Source organism: Odocoileus virginianus, chromosome 3 (genome assembly GCF_023699985.2).
Source record: "Odocoileus virginianus isolate 20LAN1187 ecotype Illinois chromosome 3, Ovbor_1.2, whole genome shotgun sequence".
In the NCBI taxonomy this organism is placed as follows: Eukaryota; Metazoa; Chordata; class Mammalia; order Artiodactyla; family Cervidae; genus Odocoileus; species Odocoileus virginianus.
Window position 1 is genome coordinate 42,711,940 of NC_069676.1, and position 18,816 is coordinate 42,730,755.

The window sequence follows — 18,816 nt, forward strand, 5'->3', positions numbered from 1 at the left end:
AGAATGACCAGTAATCAAACATGACTGAGATAACAGGTCATCAAATAAAATTATATGACCAAACGTAGTTGTAACTGTAGTTTTATTAGGATGTACCAGTCAGACAGTTTTTATAAATTAATGTTCAAATTAAGAAAACTTGAAAAATTTATAATTTATTAAAACAAATTTAGATGAGTTTACACATAACTACATAGGATTTACGATCTATCTGTAGAATTCTCTAGTCAACATTTTTGTGTATGTAATATTAATAAAAAGGACTTTTTTAACCATACAGTGTGATTCTGGGGTTCCCTGAATTTTCAGCTGCTGCATTTTCTACTCTACATCTGGCAGGTTCTTCTTCCTTTCAGTTTGTGCATTTCCTGTATTCTAAAAAGTAAATAGAAACAGGACCTTAATTGAGGAAACCGTGAGTCTTTGGCTAAGGAAATACAGCCACAGATAAGTACTTGTACTTTGCACCTGGGGGCTATTTTATAAGGCACAGGGAGACTATTTAGCAAAGGAGTCCTTATTATCATCGTAAGACAAAACTGAAGGAGGCTTTTCTGTGGACTCTTGTTTCTTGCCTAACTCACTCAGCAGTAATTGGAATTTCTCTCTAGGTCTCTAGAATCTGCTGAATACATGTCTACACTATTAACTGGGAAGTGCCTGGATGTGATTTAGTAAGTCAGAAGCAAATCTGTGAATAGAACAAATAAGCTGCCATTCCCTGTCTTAAGTTTTTAAACACATATCATATTCTCTCATGCTCTACATTAACAACCTATCAACTTGAAATTTAGGACATTTTCTTAATTCTAACATTAATTTACTAAAAGCATTTGAACCAGCCTCATGTGTAATTTCCGTCACTTGTCAGAATTGCATTTGAATGATTAGTGTTGGGTTGGGTTTTTCCTTACCATCTTACGGAAAACCCCAAACTTTTTGGTCAATCTGATACATATAAACTACAATTATCATTGATGACTTCTGGATATTTCTAATAACTACAACTGTTTCACTGTTACTCTTAAAAAGATCATCTTTTCAGGAGTTCTACATCATATGCACAAAAAGGGATTTTCCCTTCCTCTTATGTATTTTTAAAATGTCAGAACTGTCTTAAGAGTTCCTTTCTTCCTGAATTAAAATGTAATTTTAGTTCTGAGGACTTTCACAGTACAGTAGGACAAAACACATGTAGCACATTACTAGTCTGCCCAAACTCAAGACCCTTAACTCATCCAATTATTCAAAAAATGTGCAAATGGTGTGCTGTTCAACATTCTGTGACATCAGTAAGTCACCCAGATTTAAAAGTTTGAAGTTATCTTATTCTTTTTTATAACAAACTAAAAGATGACCATTAATGCCTTCCTTGTTCTATCTAGAAAATATTTCTTCTCTGCAAAACTGATTGTGGAGTTGTCAACAAGTTCAAGGCCAGGAATAAGGCATAAATGTCACTGTGAAAGCATATCTAACAGTGTCTGATAATTCTTACCTGAATGTTCTAGAAGTTAATAGACTTAGTTAAAAATACCTTCTTACATAGTTTCAGATGATGGTTTCTATTCTTATAAGTTCTTCAAATTTCCTTAATAAGTATGTGCTAATTTTATCACAAATAAAAATGTAGTCAATTTTATTTAGAAAATAAGAAACCTAGATAACAAAGTTGATGACCTCACAGGTGTACAGGATAGAAGGCTGTTAATATGATTTAATTCAGTGAATGCTCAGCACAATCCCTTTCCCTTAAAAGAATACCTTTAAAGAGTATTAATTTATAATAGATACTGATGGCTTCAAGATCTCCAAATAAAATTCAAGATTATCTGATACTTAGCTGAGAGCATATCTTTGTGAAAATAGGACAGTAGTTAGAAAGCAGAGATGGGGGAATAAATTGGAGGAAAAAATAGGAAGAAAAAGGCTAAAGTCAAAATATATATGTTCTTGTGGCCAGGATAATCGTATGTCTATACCACTATTCCTTTCCTCTGGCATGGTTTACCTACCACCAAGTAGTATACATAACACACATACTATTTTCTCTGGGTAGCATATATTCAATCACTCAACATTCAAATGAGGGTTCAAATTTACTACCTTCAAAAATAAAACCTTTTTAAAAACCTTTATAATTGATTATTCTAGGAAAACATAGTTCTGTTTCTAGAGGTCAAAGATTAGAGAATTTTGAAATTTTATCTAACTTTCCAACAGTAATAACTAAAATTATATACTAAGTCAAGTATTCTAAACATCATTACTTAGTAAAAGCTATCAGTAAAACGTTTTACCTCTTGTTTTTCTTGATATTGATCTGCATTAAGTAAAGTTGGTATTTTAGATGAATCTGTTCTCTTTGATTCCCTCTTCAACACTTTTATCTGTTTCACTTTTGCAAAAATATATATGAGAACTTGTTACTCTTACCTTGAAATTTTACTTTCCTTTTCAAGAGTTTCAAATGGAAATTCTGATATCCACTAAAGTCAGTTTCTCAGTTTATTATAAAGGAACTAAACAAATCATGAGCTGTAATGGTATAAAATATCAGTCACAGATGGTTTGTTATATAATTTTACAAATAGTCTACCAGTCTGTCTTCTAAATAAGGAAGACATTTACTTTTAAAATTCTGAATATTACTGTTAAGTGGATCAGATAATTCCTCTTGAGTTATGCAAGTACTATTTTCTTGCTATTATATTCTCTTTTCACAAGGTGTCACTGTTCTTCAGAGAAATGATTGCAAAAAAATGAGTTTCATTTTATGAGCTCAATACATGTTATAAAATTTTAGTCGACTAAGTCCTTGAATGCATGAAGCACACATACATCATTCCTGCTATTATATGGGCAAGTTATCACAGAAAAACAAAGGAAACTGCAATTACCCTAGGTCATATACTAAACCAAAAACATCTTCCTCAAATACTATTCTAACATTTCAACGAAATTGAGCTAATAAAATTTTTACTTTTTAAAATTTTCTTAACCCTTCTTTAAAATTATCTCCTTTAAGTCTTACCCTTTATTTGACTATGGAAAAAAATTTTTTTCATCAGCTGAAAATATTTTGCCTAGCAATATACTCCATTCTGGGGCTTCCCAGGTGGCACTAGTGGTAAAGAACCTGTCTGCCAGTGCAGGAGATGTAAGAGATTTGGGTTCGATCCCTGGATCAGGAAGATCCCCTGGAGGAGGGCATGGAAACTCACTCCAGTATTCTTGTCTGGAGAACCCCATGGAGCCTGGAGGGCTACAGTCCATAACGTCACACGGAATCGGACACGACTGAAGGGACTGATCATGCACGCACACACATACACATACTTCTTTCTACCTAAATCATATTATAAATGTAAGTTATATTACCAAAAAAGGTTTTTTAAAATATTCTATCTGGAGATTTGTAAAACTATGCGACAAATGTGTACCTTCCATTCCTTTCATCTCCTTTGATTGTATTATGAAAGGCAATTCTGGGAAATGGAATTCTTTCCTGTCAGATCTGGAAAAATTCAGCTTCCTTTTGTTTCCATTTGCCATTTGGTCAGTTTGGCTGGTTTGCTCATTAAACACACACTTCTCCATTTGGCTCTAAAAAAAACCCAAATAAACAAGAGTTAATTTGAAGAAAGGTGTGTAACTACTTACTGGATGAGGAGCCAACAAATTCCAGCCTTTTGGATGGTTTAAGACGGGCATAAAAATTAGTCTTTGAAAAGGTGATTTTAATAATTAAGAAGTAGAAGAGAGGGATTTCCCTGGTGGCTCAGTGGTAAAGAATCCGCCTGCCAATGCAGAAGACAAGGGTTCAATCTCTGGTCCAGGAGAGTCCTACATGCCATGGAGCAACTGAGCTGGTGCGCCGCAACGACTGAGCCCGCATGCTCTAGAGCCCGAGAGCCGCAACGACTGAGCCCGCATGCTCTAGAGCCCGAGAGCCGCAACGACTGAGCCCGCATGCTCTAGAGCCCGAGAGCCGCAACGACTGAGCCCGCATGCTCTAGAGCCCGAGAGCCGCAACAACTGAGCCCGCATGCTCTAGAGCCCGAGAGCCGCAACGACTGAACCCGCATGCTCTAGAACCCGCTCTCCACAGCAAGAGAAGCCACTGCAGTGAGAAGCCCGAGCACTACACCCAGACAGGAGGCCCTGCTCGCTGCAACTGGAGGAAAATCTGTGCAACAATGAAGTCCCAGCACAGCCAAAGATAAAATAAATCATTTTTTCAAAAAGAAGTAGAAGAGTATCATCAAATATATAAATGGATCAAACGCCAATAAAAATTTCATAAATTTTTTTAGCTTATTCAATATTCAGAACCACAGCCTCAACTTTTAATTTTTTATCCTACTCATTGCACTCTGACTTTGAACAAACTGCTCTGGTTCATTTTATTAATAACTTATTTTTCAATTTACAAAATGATGTGCTCTGGACACTGGAAAACCCAACAGAAAAATTACTTGTGAACTGAGCATTCTGGAAAAACTTTTGTGCCACCTGTTTTTGCTTATTTTACAACAGATGATAGAAACTTTCTTAGGTTAATGAATACTTGCACAATGTAATGCTCAGTATCCCATTATGTGGATATACTCTAACATATTTAACCAGTCACGTGTTCTTGGATGGATGTGTTTTTTTCAATGACTTACTATTACAAATAACACTGTTTCAATTATAAAGTAAACTATTTTCCTATGTGAAAAATGGGGAAATGAATGACACCAATTATGTTTTCTTGGGAAAAGTAAGATGTATTTATTTCTCAGTTGCTCTTATTCTATAAAGTAAGATATTAAAATCATTTTTTAGAAGTAAAAAACCAAAAAGTCTTGTGATTTTTAAAGGAAAATCTTACTTTTTTTCCCCCAAGTCACTCATTAAATACACAAATCATGTTATAAGAAATTAACTAAAACTGTGAAAGCATTAAGGAAATGATGACCTATTTTCACTCCAGGGTAAAAGGGAAAAATAAAAGCACATTGAAAAAAAATGTGAGAGCGTTAAGGACAAAGAAAAGGACACAGGGTGAGAGGCTAATGCTGAAAGAGGATGTAATTTAATGATGAGGGTCTTGCCTTACTTGAGTGGAACCTGTATCCTCATGCCTGTTACATATAACTTGTCCAATAGATTGTGAAGACGTACGTCTCTTTTTGGCTCTTTCAGTTAACCTATTATTTAAAAACAAATGAGAAGTTATTAGAACTCCTCAGAAATACTTGTTTTAGCTTCAATAATGATAAATTATACCATGGTAGTCTACTGCTTGAACATGTGTCAAAATTCAATTGTTAGTCCTTGAATACTTTGACCACCTCATGCGAAGAGTTGACTTGTTGGAAAAGACCCTGATGCTGGGAGGGATTGGGGGCAGGAGGAGAAAGGGACGACAGAGGATGAGATGGCTGGATGGCATCACCGACTCGATGGGCATGAGTTTGAGTAAACTCCGGGAGTTGGTGATGGACAGGGAGGCCTGGCATGCTGCGATTCATGGGGTCGCAAAGAATTGGACACGACTGAGCGACTGAACTGAACTGAACTGACTGAAGTACCAACTGCTCTAAGAGGTAAAAACAGGGCAGAGAACAACTCACTCATGGCTAACATCAGTGGGGGCACCATGTTGTGGGTGGGGTTACTCAAGCTGGCCTATTTGGTCCTTTCTATCTGTTCTGAACCTGGATCTCTTAACTACTGGGTTCATGAATTTCTGAGCTTTTGGTCAAGGCTAGTTTATAATTATGGTTATTACAACCACGGTTTGGGAGTTACCTCAAGAACGACTGACACTTGCTGTCTGTAGTCTGCTGTATAGACATGTTCACTTGCCACCTCTGCAGACCACTAAGCTTCACAACTTACAGCCCAAACCAGCCTGCTAGGATTGAACTAATCTTCTAGGACACTGAACCAAGCCTCCTTCTTCATCTAGAGCCATAGCAGTTCCCTAAATTTAGAACTGGCCCTGATGCCTTGCTAGACATACTCTTGCCATCCATTCATCACACTGCCCTTGATTAATCAGGTTCATGGTACCAGTGTCTCAACTCTGTAATAGTAGTTGAATCTAAAATTGATCCAGTATGTTGTTTTTCTCCCAAAATATTTAACCTTGAAAAGCTATCTGACTACATAAGATTATTTTCAACTATCTTTTTTCCATTTAGATAATTTGTTACAATAGGAAAATAAAGCTTACTTTGCTATATGAAGGCACATCAATACCAAAAGTGAGGTCACATTACATTTTTCTCTTCAAATGGGAAGTAATTTTTCTGAGGGCCTTTTTTTCAAAATGAGGTTTTTGCAAACTGCATTAGTGAAAAACCACACACCTAGAGCATAGCCAAGAAAAGTTAATTTCTTCTATAGCATTTATAAGAAGAATTTAGTAATGGCCCATTATGTGATTATAATTTCAATACATCTTCCAATTCAGTTTATATACAGACATTACAAACTTGCTTCTTTGAAATATCATTATATAAAAACATTATAAAACTTACGTCCATTTCCTTCTGTTTATTTTCTGTTAAAACTCACCTTGAATTGGAGTGGGAGAGATTTGAATTGGGATTTGAAGCCATCAAGTTACTGCTAGTTAGATTGATGGGTGGCATCACCATACTACCTCCAGCACATGGATCATCTTTCATGCCTATAGAGTTAGGGCTGGGACTGACAGCGTTTGGTGGCTCACTGATTACAGGTTTCGTATCTTGAGACATAGTATAAACAATTTCAGCTGCAACCTGTTGACAATGTCCACCTTCACACACTATCTTTTTTGGTTCTAAGATATCTCCTTTCCCTCCTTTAACTTTAGTAACTCTGACTTTGATCTCCTTGGGCTTTTTCTCTTTTTCCAATTCCTAGAACAGATACATCCAAAATCTGAGTCAGGAGAACAGTTATTTTTATCACTAGAGTACTAACTATAATACAGCTATATTGGCTAAAAATAAGACCAGTTTTTACCTTTCCCCAAACTGAAGTGCTTTGCAGTGTACTGGTATAAACTGTTTTTCTTTCATCTTTCATAAAGTCATTTTCTTTAGAATTCTCTTTTGGTTTTATGAATGAATTGACTTTTGCTTCTTGTAGCAATTTAGCTTTCAGTTCTGGTATGAATCTGATAAAACAAGCAATATCAAATAATTTTATTTATGCAGATAGCATTTTATCTTTAAAAGACCTTTTAATTTTACATTTGAGCTACAGCATAAATAAGTTATCAGTAATGCATGCCAAGAGATGGCACAATATTTACCTAATACAGGTTGTTTCCTGGTAAAGATACATCTTTCAACAATTTCTCCATGGTAATTTACTATTAATAAAACTTTCACAAGATAGACATATGAATTAGATTTCTTTTGTGATGTAAAGCTTACTTAATAAAAGCATTGCTTTCAATTCTGGCAAATGTACTATTCACTTAAAAGAAGACTCAGGCCACTTTGTCCCTTTTAAGTCCTGTTCTTATAACAGGACTTAAAAGATGAACTAGTTTCTAAAATCTTACTCTAGAGAAATATTTTTGAAGTATAATAGAATACATCAATATTGAAGCAAGATTGTTTTGGCTTTAGGTTGGCTTAAAAATAAGGATGTATTTATTTATTTATTTTTGGCTGTGCTGGGTCTTCATTGCTGCAGGGCTTTCTCTAGTTGCCCTTCTAGTAGAGAGGGCTACTCTCTAGTTGTGGTGTATGGGCTTCTCTCATTGTAGTTGCTTCTCTTGTGGAGCATGGCCTCTTGGGCACACAGGCTTCAGCTGTTGTGGCATGGAACATGGGCTCAGTTGCCCTGCGGCATCTGGAATCTTCCTGCATCAGGGGTCAGACCCATGTCCTCTGCACTGGCAGGCAGATTCTTAGCCACTGGATCACTAGGGAAGTCCTGGTTTGGATTTTTAAGTTGTATGGCTCAGAACTCAAAAGGTTATACTGAAAAGTCTCCTTTCCACCCTTCTCCTCAAGCTACACAGTTTCCCTTCTTGAAGCAGCTACCAGTTTGAGACTGAGTAAGTTCTACCATGAATGAATTCTTCCCTAGAATTATAGTAAAAGGGTAAGTGTGAGATAAAGGGAAAAGAAACAGTGTGATTAGTTTGACTGAATAAGAAAATGGCACATTTCTATTAAAATTTCCTTGCCTTGTGGAACTCAAGAACTTTCACCCTGTGATAGTAAAATCCTAATAGCTAAATACCCAAGAGAAATCAAATGAGTCTATATAGAATTGACAGGAAGCAACTCTTTTATTCAATAACTGATACTTCTCATCAATGGCACTTTTATTTATTTTTTAGTTTTTATTTTTGGCACTTTTAATATATCTTCTCATTTTCTGTCTTAGAATAACATTCTTGAAATGCTTCAAGTTCTACTTACTCTCAGCAATTCCCTTTTCTTTGGCTTTTTCTACTTCAGTCTATTTTCAATGGAGGTCCTGGACCTTCCTATGCCTGATCTTAACTCCAACACATTTAAAATTGATATTTATGTTTCTGCCTCATACTCCAAGGCAAACTGAATAATTTTGCAATTAATAAACTTTTCCTGTTTCTTTCAAAGCCCAAATAGAAAATGGTGTTTTTTTTTTTTAAAGAAGCATGGCTGATTTATGAATCCACATTGTTAACATATATTTAGATACAATGTGGGACAGAGAAAGGCTTTAAGAACCATGGTCCCTGTCTTCAGAGAACTTCCAGTTTGGTGGGGAGAATAAAACAACAGGAACTGCAACAGATAATAAGCAAAGCAGAGGAAAAAAATCATCTGGGAAATGAACGCTAATTATAATATATAGATCAGAGATGCTATCAAGAGGAAAAACTGGACTATTCTGAGTCGGGGGTCTAAGTGGAAACAAGGTTAAAAAGTATTGATGGTTTATTTAATGTTATCTCTGCCCTATAGTAAGAATTGAAAAATGCATGTGAAGAGTTTAGCTCACTGTCTAGGACATATTAACTGTGTAATAAATGTTAACTGCACTATTTTTATTATTAGAATTTTCACCATGACACCTGTAAGTCTACCACATATCAATACAAAAACTCAGTAAGTTTTTGATAAACTGAATTCTTTTGTGTAACATTAACCTATGTAGCAATTTTCACGCTAGTAAAATTTCCTAATAAAAAAAAACAAAAAAGTCCACACTCACTCAAAATGCTTACTTTTCAATAAATCCATCTCTAGTAAAATACTCATGATGCAAAAGATCCGTAGATGACATCCTCTCAGCAGGATCAATTTGTAAACAAGCCTAGAAAATGAAAAAAGATTCCATGTTAAACAAGCTCTTAACATGTCTCCTTAAGGTAAATATTAAACTTCACAAATGCAGGTATAATTAATTACCCAGAGCTAAAAGAGTTCTTGAAAAGATAGAATTAGACCTCAGGAATATCTGACAGTGAGTTCTGACCACTTGTTTCCCTAAGAAATTTGTACTTGTAAAATAATACTACAGGTTAAATGTCCTATTTCTAGCCAAAACAGAAGTCAGTCTATTTCTGCTGGAATTAGTAGGAATTAATTAGCTCATTTTGGTCCTCTTATCCAGCCCTGTAAGGAAGAAAGTTCATGAATTATCATTTCCATTTTATAGAGCTAGAAGCATGTTTAGTAATTTGCCAAACTAGAATTTTAACTCATATTGTCTGATTCCTAATTCAATGCTTTTTATGTGGCATAAAACAATTTCAAAAATATCCAAGCCCCCAAATCCTTCAATAACCCATTATCAGAACAGCTATTTTCTGCTTCCCTTCACTTGGGATTACTTCAACTGAGAACTAAAAAAAACCCCACAAAACAAAGAGACAGTGAAGTAAGAGTATCAGAAAAGAAGTTGTACATAATGAATCTACATATAATTAAATAATCATAATTAGAATATATTAATGCAAATATATTTGCATTAAATCTATTCAAATATATTTGAATAAAATCTATTTGCCTGATAATTTTCATTCTTCCTCCAAAAGAATGCAAAACATACAAATAATAGGTAACTTATTCTTTTGTTTCTTTTTTGGGTTTTTTTTTTGGGGGGGTAACTTTTATTTATGCTTATTATGTGTTTGTCATACAACACTCTGTCTAGTCTTTTCCTATTACCTGATCCCAACAACAACCCTACAAGGTAGGTAGTACTACTATCCTCATTGTACAGATGAGTAGACTAAGGCCCAAAGAAGACAAGTAATTGGTCTAAGATCTCATAAATGGAAACAACAGTTAAAATCCAGAATGTACAAAGTAATTGCATATAATATTACACTTCTGATTATTTCACAAAGTCTATGTTTAAATTGATTCACAGAAAAAGTTATAGAAACCTGCTATACAACAATTTGCATATAGTTAACAATATCATACTGTACATTTTAAAATTTGGTTAAGAGGATAGATTTTATGTTATGTGGTTTTTTCTTTAACCACAATTTTAAAAAATTGACTCATAAAGTCTATTATCTTCTTTATGATGTGAGAATAGTCATATCCTTAAGACTGGAACTAGCTAAAAGTATGTGCTTATTTTAGAACGTTAATAGTTATCCATCAATAAAACTTAGGAACAAAAATCCTAAAAGGTCACAGCCAATTGGAAGCAGATAAATATTCCTTCTGTAAATAGTATAATTTACAGAATTTAAATGTCTGCCCTAGTTTGGAAAATGTAAAATATTACACTTTGAGAAAGACTGGCAGTTCTACCTCCCAAAATAAAAATGCACATCTACACAAAGACTTCTAAGTGAATGTTAACAGCAATTTACTTGTAGTAGCCAAAAAGAGGAAACAACCCAAAAGAGGGAAATAGATTTTTTAAAAAATTGTGATATAGTCATACCTGGAATGTTACTCAGCAATAAAAAGGAATAAACTACCGATACACACAAAAACATGAATTGAATCTCTAGACTATAATGCTGAGTTAAAGAAGACTGACATAAAAGAGAATATACACTGTTTGATTACATTTACAGACTATTCTAGAAAATATAAACTATAGTGGAAAATAAATCAGTGATTATTTAGGGATAGGAATGAAGGGAAAGATGGATTACAAAAGGATGCAAGGACATTTTGGGAAGTGATGGAAATCTTAGGTATGTTGATTGTAGTAGTGGTTTCACAGGTATGTATACATCTACCAAAACTCATCAAATTGTACATCTGAAATCATGTAGTTTACTGTGTAGAAATTATACCATTATAATGTTATTAAAAAATTTTAAATCTAGGGGAAAAAATACATGCTCTACACCAGGCATTAAGATGTATTTTAGAAAATTCTTTGGTGGTCCAGTGGTTAGGACTCAGCACTTTCACTGCCAGGGCCCAGGTTCAATCACTGGTTGGGGAACGAAGATTCCCCCAAGCTGCATGGTGTGACCAAAAGAAAGATGTATTTGAAAGTTATAATAATCAAAATTGTACTTGTAATAGAATAAGGAGAGAAATCAATGAAATACAAATATACCTCAGCATGTACAAGCAATCTCTCTATGATAAATGTGGCATTCCAAATCACTGGATTATTCAACTTGAAAAAAGTATTTAGAACACACACAACAGGACACTAATTTGATTATTTGGCAAATCAATGTAAAAATATACTTTAAATCACAAATAGTTTAAGGATTCTTAAAATAATAACTACAAATGACCAATTAATGTCAGTAACATGTCCAACTTCCCTGTAATGAAAGAAGCACAATTTTTAAAAATATACTTTATTTCTAGTTTATTAAGTTGTAAATATTTTTAATATTGTAATATTCAATGTTAGATTGAGAATGGAGATTTATACCCAATGCTACTTGAGTATAAATCTATGAAATCTTTCTGGAGGAAAAAAATAGCAAGATATACCAAAAGTCCTAACAAGTATAAACTCTTTGGTCTACCAGTCACACTTCTAGGAATTTATCCTAAGCAAATAATACCACAAGTTCATGCAGACATATAAAAGATGTTTACTGTAGCATCTTTACCAATAAGGAAAAAACCTGAAACCCAATGTCCAAAATTGCAAGATAAACTATAGTATAGACATACAATGAAACACTATGCAAGCACTAAAATTATGACACAGCTCCATATTTACTGACATGGCAGTATGCTTAAACTATAATGCTAAGTGAAAATAAACAGGTTACATAGCAGTGTGTAAAGTAAGACAGAGCTTCCCAGGTGTCTCAGTGGTAAAGAAACCACCTGCCAATGCAGAAGATGCAGGTTCAATCCCTGAGTGGGGAAGATCCCCTCAAGAAGGAAATGGCAATTCATGCCTGTACTCTTGCCTGAGAAATCCCATGGATGGAGGAGCCTGGCAGGCTACAGTGCATGAGGTCGCAAAGAGTCAGACACGACTGAGCGATTTCACTTTCACTTTCAAGACCTTGAACCCTCCCCCGCACCCCAGCCTCCCGCCCCCAGCTAACCTCAGAATTCTTAGCCCTGGATAATTGGCAGCTCCATGTTAGTCTTAACTTTCATTGAAAAATGAGTGACTGGTTGGAAGATTGACTAACCAGAAGTTTAATGCATACCAGAATGAGATGACCAGAGCCTCATGACAAAAGGGATAATGAGCCTCAAGATGTGTCTTTTTAAACATTATCTGTTGAAGCTTCTGATTTTTGATGCTTTATAGAGAAATATGAACTGTAGAGTTGAATCATGGTTTATCAAAAGGAACAAAATGAACCAAGATTGGCAGTTTGCTGATCTCTTAGGAATACCTTTTCTGGAGAAAAGTTCACATGAAGTGCAATAAGCTTATAAAGGTAAATAGTTATTAATATTTTGGGTAACATAATGAATTATAAGTATGAACTGACTGGCAGCTTTTATTTCAGTATTAGCAAGTGTCTGGTCAGTGTTGGAGCCCATGTATTATTTCATTTCAACTGGATGAAATGTTAAATAAACTCAGAATGAAAATAAATCCTCTCTTTTATTTGTATGTTAAAAAAAAAAAGAGTCAAACATGACTTAGTGACTAAACAACAATAAAGTATAACACCTTTTAAAAAGCATAAACTGTTATGCATGTATTTGGTTGGGAAAAGTATATAAACCAAAACATCAATAGTAAGTTTTCCTGGATTGTGGAGGTTGGGAAAATGTTAACTTCTCTATCAAGTATTCTATTTTTTTATGATCATTATGTATTCTTTGTAAAATCAAAACTATGACATGAAAAAAAAAAGAAATTAAAGTGGAAAATGTAGCAAAAAAATTGATCCTTTAATAAACTCTAGTTCTTTACAGCTACCAAAGAAATAACTTTCTTCCTTTGATAAGTCTTTAGATGTTACATGTCATGTTTAGTTTTATCTAAAAGACAGCAACAACAGTTAACATTAACAACATTTGTGGACAACATTTGTTGACAGCTTATTCAAGGCTCTGTGCTAAGAACATTTCTACCATTAACTCATTTTATCCTCCAGCTCCAGAAAATATTGTTAATGTTGTTTTATAACTCAGTAAACTGAGGCATGGAGATTGACTTGCTCAAGTTTACAGAGCTAATTAGTAACAGAGCTGGGTTTTAAAGAAAGTTCATGTGAATTCAGAGCCCCCTCTCATAAACACCATGCTATACTGGCTTTGAAATTAGATTACCACTTTTTTTTAAGGGCTGTACATTAGAAATAAGACACGTTAATTGACCCTGGGAAAGAAAATTGGCTGGGAAGAGAAAATAAACAGAAGCAAGTAGCTCTCTCACTTCTTGAATTCTATTCTAAGTATGCCGGTACATTTATTATGCAGTTCAAAATAAAATTTAAATTTTAAACTAATTTAAAAGTGCTATATAATGTTTTTGTTTTCTCCAGATCAACCTGAATTTTGGCACTGGTGTATCCTCAAACAACATTACAACTATAGCTGCCAAAGTCTTGACATACCTTAGAATACCACTGTACAAGGAAGAAATCTCTTGGGTAGACTGCTGGGAAGACTGGCTGTTAAGAGGTGTTGATCAACATGGTAAGTCCTTAACATTTTCCAGTCTATCCTTAAAATTTTTCAGTTTATCAATAAAATTGGAATTAACAAAAAAGAACAGATCAGATTATCCCAGGGGCCTTTCAATTCTAACAGTCTGTGACTTTTAACTTCTCTGAACTAAATACATAAACACAGAAGAATATAGTAACTTTGAACAGTTAACATTACTTCATGAATCCTTTTGTAATTTCATTAAAGTCATATCTTAAAACTGTATTATAATTTATGCAAATTTCCAAGAAATAAGTCATTAATCTCTTAACATACATGAACTATGTCAGCCAACAATCCATTTAGCTTTGGGTATTTTTTTCTTGCACTTTTGGGATGTTGAACTTGAGGAAGGACCACCCCAGCAAAAATGGGACTCTTAGAAAAGATATGCTGCAAGTGAGGTGTCAAATTGCCTGAAAAGAGAAAAATATATATACATAAGAAAACAGGGATATCATTCTATAATCAAAATAATCAAGTTGTTATGTGGTCTGCATCAAATTACTAAAAGAAAGAATAACAATTAAGTTCTCTTAACTTTTTAAAATTGAACAAGAAACTATCTTCTGAATATAGCATAAGGAACTATCTTCTGAATATAGCATAAAAAAGTGAGTTCCCCAGTAATCTGTTGATAGCACATAGGTAGCTGAGAATAAAAAACCACAGGTGCATTTTCTTTTTTCAAAATACAAGACATAATATATAATGCTATTAGAAAAGGCACATTCAAACTTTTATGTATTTCCATAAGGGTATCAAAATGGTTTATCTAGCAAGTGTTCATCAGCAAAGTCTTATTCAAAACAACTAAAATACTAAAATTATTTAGAAATAGAAATATTGCAAAGAAAAAACAAGGCTATAGATTAGTAGCAGAATGTACAGAACCATTAAATAGGAGTGGAAACAGCTAAGTTCTACCACTAGTTTTGCTCTTAACTAGTTCTGTGACCTTGGGCAAATCTTCCTTTTCTGTATCTTGGTTTCCTCATTTGTAAAATGACAAAACTGATCCCATCATCTCTACTCTCATCAATCTCATAACCAGAATTTTAAATATGACAGAAAAAAGTATGATGCTTTAAGGCTGTAAACTGTATCTTTAACCAATATTTATCCAGATTCACAGTTTTTAGAGTTGTTCAAAGTACTTTCCTCATGATCCTGTACTTACGTGTTTATGTATAGCCTTCTCACCACAAAATAGGTTGCTCAAGCTCCTCAATCAAAAATATATATAGAAAGTCTTTGAAACTCCATGAGCAACACTAACCATGAAAATGTTTGGGTAGTCAAAGCAGATAATCAAATAATTCAGCTATCATCAAAAATATTTTTGAATAAGATATTTAGCTATCTGCTTATCTACTGTGGTTAATAAAAGTTTTCTTAGTAAACAACTGGTTTTCTATTTCCAAGCACTTTAAAAGAGCATCAAAATAAAAATCAATTTTATTACTTGAAAGTCCTCTTTGAAAGAAGCAAATATTTGTAGAAGCCAAAATTTTATAACAACTTTCAGACAAACTGAAGTAGGTTCCTATTTTACTATTTTTCTTAGTATCAACCATCAACATGGTACTGCTATTTGCATCCAGGCAGAAAAAAAATGTTATTTTCAAAAACAGAGAGAATTTTTCTACTTTTTTTTTATCAGCCCAAAGCATCTATCTACTTTCATCTACCAAAACAATACGCTTCTTTATTCTTATAAAGATATACTAAATTTGAAAATCAAGCAGAATTTATCTGAAAACACTTACTTAGGCATTTAACAGTACATTTCAGTAATACCTACCTACTTTTAAAACAATTTTATGAAGTAAATCCAAATCAGAGCTGCTAGGAAGATAGGGACTTCCAGTGGCCATCTCAATGATCATACAGCCCAAAGCCCAGATATCCACAGGTCTGAAACAAACAAGAATAAATCACTCTTTCATGGAGAAATATATAAAACATCTTTTCTAAAAAACACTTTTTTTTTGGCCATGCTGTGCGACTTGCAGGATCTTAGTTACCCAACCAGTGATTGAACCTATGTCCATGTCCTTATCTTACACCACTTATAAAAATTAACTCAAAGTAGATGGAAGACTAGAACTAGAACTAGAAACCTCTTAAAACAGAGGAGTTTCACAGTCTTGGATTTGGCAAAAGATTCTTAAGTATGACACCAAAGGCATAAGCAACAAATAATAAAAACAGACAGAATGAACTTAATCAAAATTAAAAATTCTGTTTCTCAAATGACACACACCATCAAGAAAATCAAGAGACAACTAAATAAGAGAAAATATCTGCAAATAAGTATCTGATAAGGAATTTATATCTAGATGTACAAAGAATTCTTAGAATTTAATAATAAAAAGCCAGTCCAATTTAAAAAAGGGCTAAGGATCTGAACAGAAATTTCTCCAAAGAAGGTATATAAATGATCAATAAGCACATAAAAAGATCAACAATGAAGTAAAAAAATCATTAGTTATCAAGGAAATGGAAATCAAACTCATAATGAGATATCACTTCACACCCATAAGGATAACTAGAATCCAAAAGTCAGATAATAACAAGTGCTGGTGAGGATATGGAGGAATTTGTAACCCTCACTCTTGATGGTGTCTTTACATTCTTCAAGCTTCATTATTTGTTTATTAGATTGTTGTTTCCTATACTATTTTTACTGATTCACAATAGACTGAGGCATTTTTACTTTTTGAAATATCTAGTACAATTTAAAGATTATTATTTGTCAGTCTTTGCAAAGACTGTGCCATACTCAGGAACTAGGAAACTTGTGGTAACACTGGCAGAGTAGATTTTTAAATCACTGCAGAATCTAGAGTCTACAGAGAAGCAAGGAGGCCACTCTGTAAACGGTGGGGCACAGCTTAAGGCAAGCATGGATGGCAGCCTGAGAGGTTTCTGCATAAGTTTCCTGGGGCTGGGGCCACTCAGCTCCAGAGGCAAGTGTGGTAACATCAACAGCAGCAGGGTAGATGTCTAGGGTCTCTCTGCTCTATTTTGGGGTGTCCCTTTTCTATCCCAAGCCCAGATGCAGAAGGCAGAGTTTGTCAGTAGTTCTGGTGACAGATACACCAAGGGAAAAAAGATGGCTAGGAAAGGCCAGGCAGGATCCCCAACTATACATACTTTCCATAAGAGGTATCTTTTAATACTAATTCTGGAGCTCTATACCAGCGTGTGGCCACATAGTCCGTATAAACATCTCCAGGAGCTGCTAGCGTTCGTGCAAAACCAAAATCACAGAGTTTAGTAATTCCTGATTGGGATACTAAAATATTCTCAGGTTTTATATCTCGATGAATGATCTAAAAAACAAACAGAATATGTAATACATTAAAATAAGGTTTCATTATCTAGAAAATTTTTCAACAATTAAGAGAAAATCTAGCTAATTAAGACAGTGAAGTTATTTTCTTATCACATGCAACGAATTAACTACACAGTGCAAAAAGATGTAAGTATAAATAGTTGTGTGTGTGTACTCAGTTGTGTCTGACTCTTTGTACCTCTTAGTACTGTCGTCCACTAAACTCCTCTATGCACAGTACTTTCCAGGCAAGAATACTGGAGTGGGTTGCCATTTTCTACTTCAGGGGATCTTCCCAACCCCTTGAAAAGATAATAATGAAGGTAATACTGGAAAGATAAATCACATTCCTAAAATAAAAAGTAATCAAAAAGAACTTAATGGAAAAAGTTTAACTTTCCATTAACCCCATGTCACACTCCAGGTACTGTCCTTTGCCTCATTTCCTTCATAGCTAAACTTCTTAAAAACATTATTTTTACTTATTCACTTTCTGATCACTCATTCACTGCTCAAGTGGAAGGTGAGCAGTCTGTCTTCTGCTCCCCCATTCAAACTGCCCTAGCAACTCTATTCAATGCTCTGCGGAGACCTAAATAGGAAGGAAATTAAAAAATGTGGGAAAATATATATATGATTCACTTTGCTGTCCAGCCGAAACTAACACAACAATTTAAAACAACTATTTGCTTAGTCCCTTAGTTGTGTCCAATTCTCTGTGACCCCATGGACTGCAGCACACCAGGCTCCTCTGTTCAGGGAACTTTCCAGGCAAGAATATGGGAGTGGGGAGCCATTTTCTACTCCAGGGGATCTTTCTGACCCAGGGATCAAGCCTGCATCTCTTACATCTCCTGCACTGGCAGGCAGATTCTTTACCAACTGTGCCACCTGGGAAGCTCGCAAAACAACTATATTCCAAGAAAAATTAATTTTAAAAAGTGTCCGGGCCAAAGTCATCAACAACTTCATTGTTGTTACATCCAACAGACACCCCTCAATACATATCTTGCCAGATGTGAAGTGAAATTTTCTCAGTCGTGTCCTACTCTTTGTGACCCTCATGGAGTATATATAGTCCACAGAATTCTCTAGGCCAGAATACTGGAGTCGGTAGCCGCTGTTCCCTTCTCCAGGGGATCTTCACAACCAAGGGATCGAGCCCAGGTCTCCTGCATTGCAGGCGGATTCTTTACCAGCTGAGGCACCAGGGAAGCCCTCACTAGATATCTTAGTGTACAAATACAGGCAACCACTCCTTCATTCCTGACTCCTGGGACCAGTTTCCTCCTGTGGCAGTTTCCTTTTCTCTGTCTGTAATTGTAGGCTTCTGGTCTTAGGCTTCTCTTCTCATGCCTCTTGTTTCTTGCACAATCTCATCTACTTTTTTTTTTTTTTTTTTTTTAGTAC

General features: G+C 34.7%; 1 protein-coding gene across 17 annotated transcripts in view; it reads right to left on the reverse strand.

The window, feature by feature from the left end:
* The window catches only part of CDKL3 (cyclin dependent kinase like 3), a 77,391-nt gene that overhangs the window by 41,644 nt on the left and 16,931 nt on the right, over nucleotides 1-18,816 (reverse strand). For 8 of the 17 annotated variants that reach the window (XM_070465369.1, XM_070465373.1, XM_070465370.1 and 5 more), the window contains exons 4-13: nucleotides 17,226-17,404; nucleotides 15,871-15,983; nucleotides 14,343-14,482; nucleotides 13,973-14,029; nucleotides 9,218-9,306; nucleotides 7,006-7,159; nucleotides 6,571-6,899; nucleotides 5,105-5,195; nucleotides 3,444-3,606; nucleotides 2,301-2,398 (exon numbers count right to left, since the gene is read on the reverse strand). In XM_070465369.1, the coding sequence (XP_070321470.1) occupies nucleotides 2,301-2,398; nucleotides 3,444-3,606; nucleotides 5,105-5,195; nucleotides 6,571-6,899; nucleotides 7,006-7,159; nucleotides 9,218-9,306; nucleotides 13,973-14,029; nucleotides 14,343-14,482; nucleotides 15,871-15,983; nucleotides 17,226-17,404 (1,413 nt within the window). Of the gene's footprint in view, nucleotides 1-278; nucleotides 376-2,300; nucleotides 2,399-2,437; nucleotides 2,539-3,443; nucleotides 3,607-5,104; nucleotides 5,196-6,570; nucleotides 6,900-7,005; nucleotides 7,160-9,217; nucleotides 9,307-13,972; nucleotides 14,030-14,342; nucleotides 14,483-15,870; nucleotides 15,984-17,225; nucleotides 17,405-18,816 lie in introns of those variants that run through there. The other 9 variants (XM_070465380.1, XM_070465383.1, XM_070465384.1 and 6 more) reach the window with 6 other exon arrangements.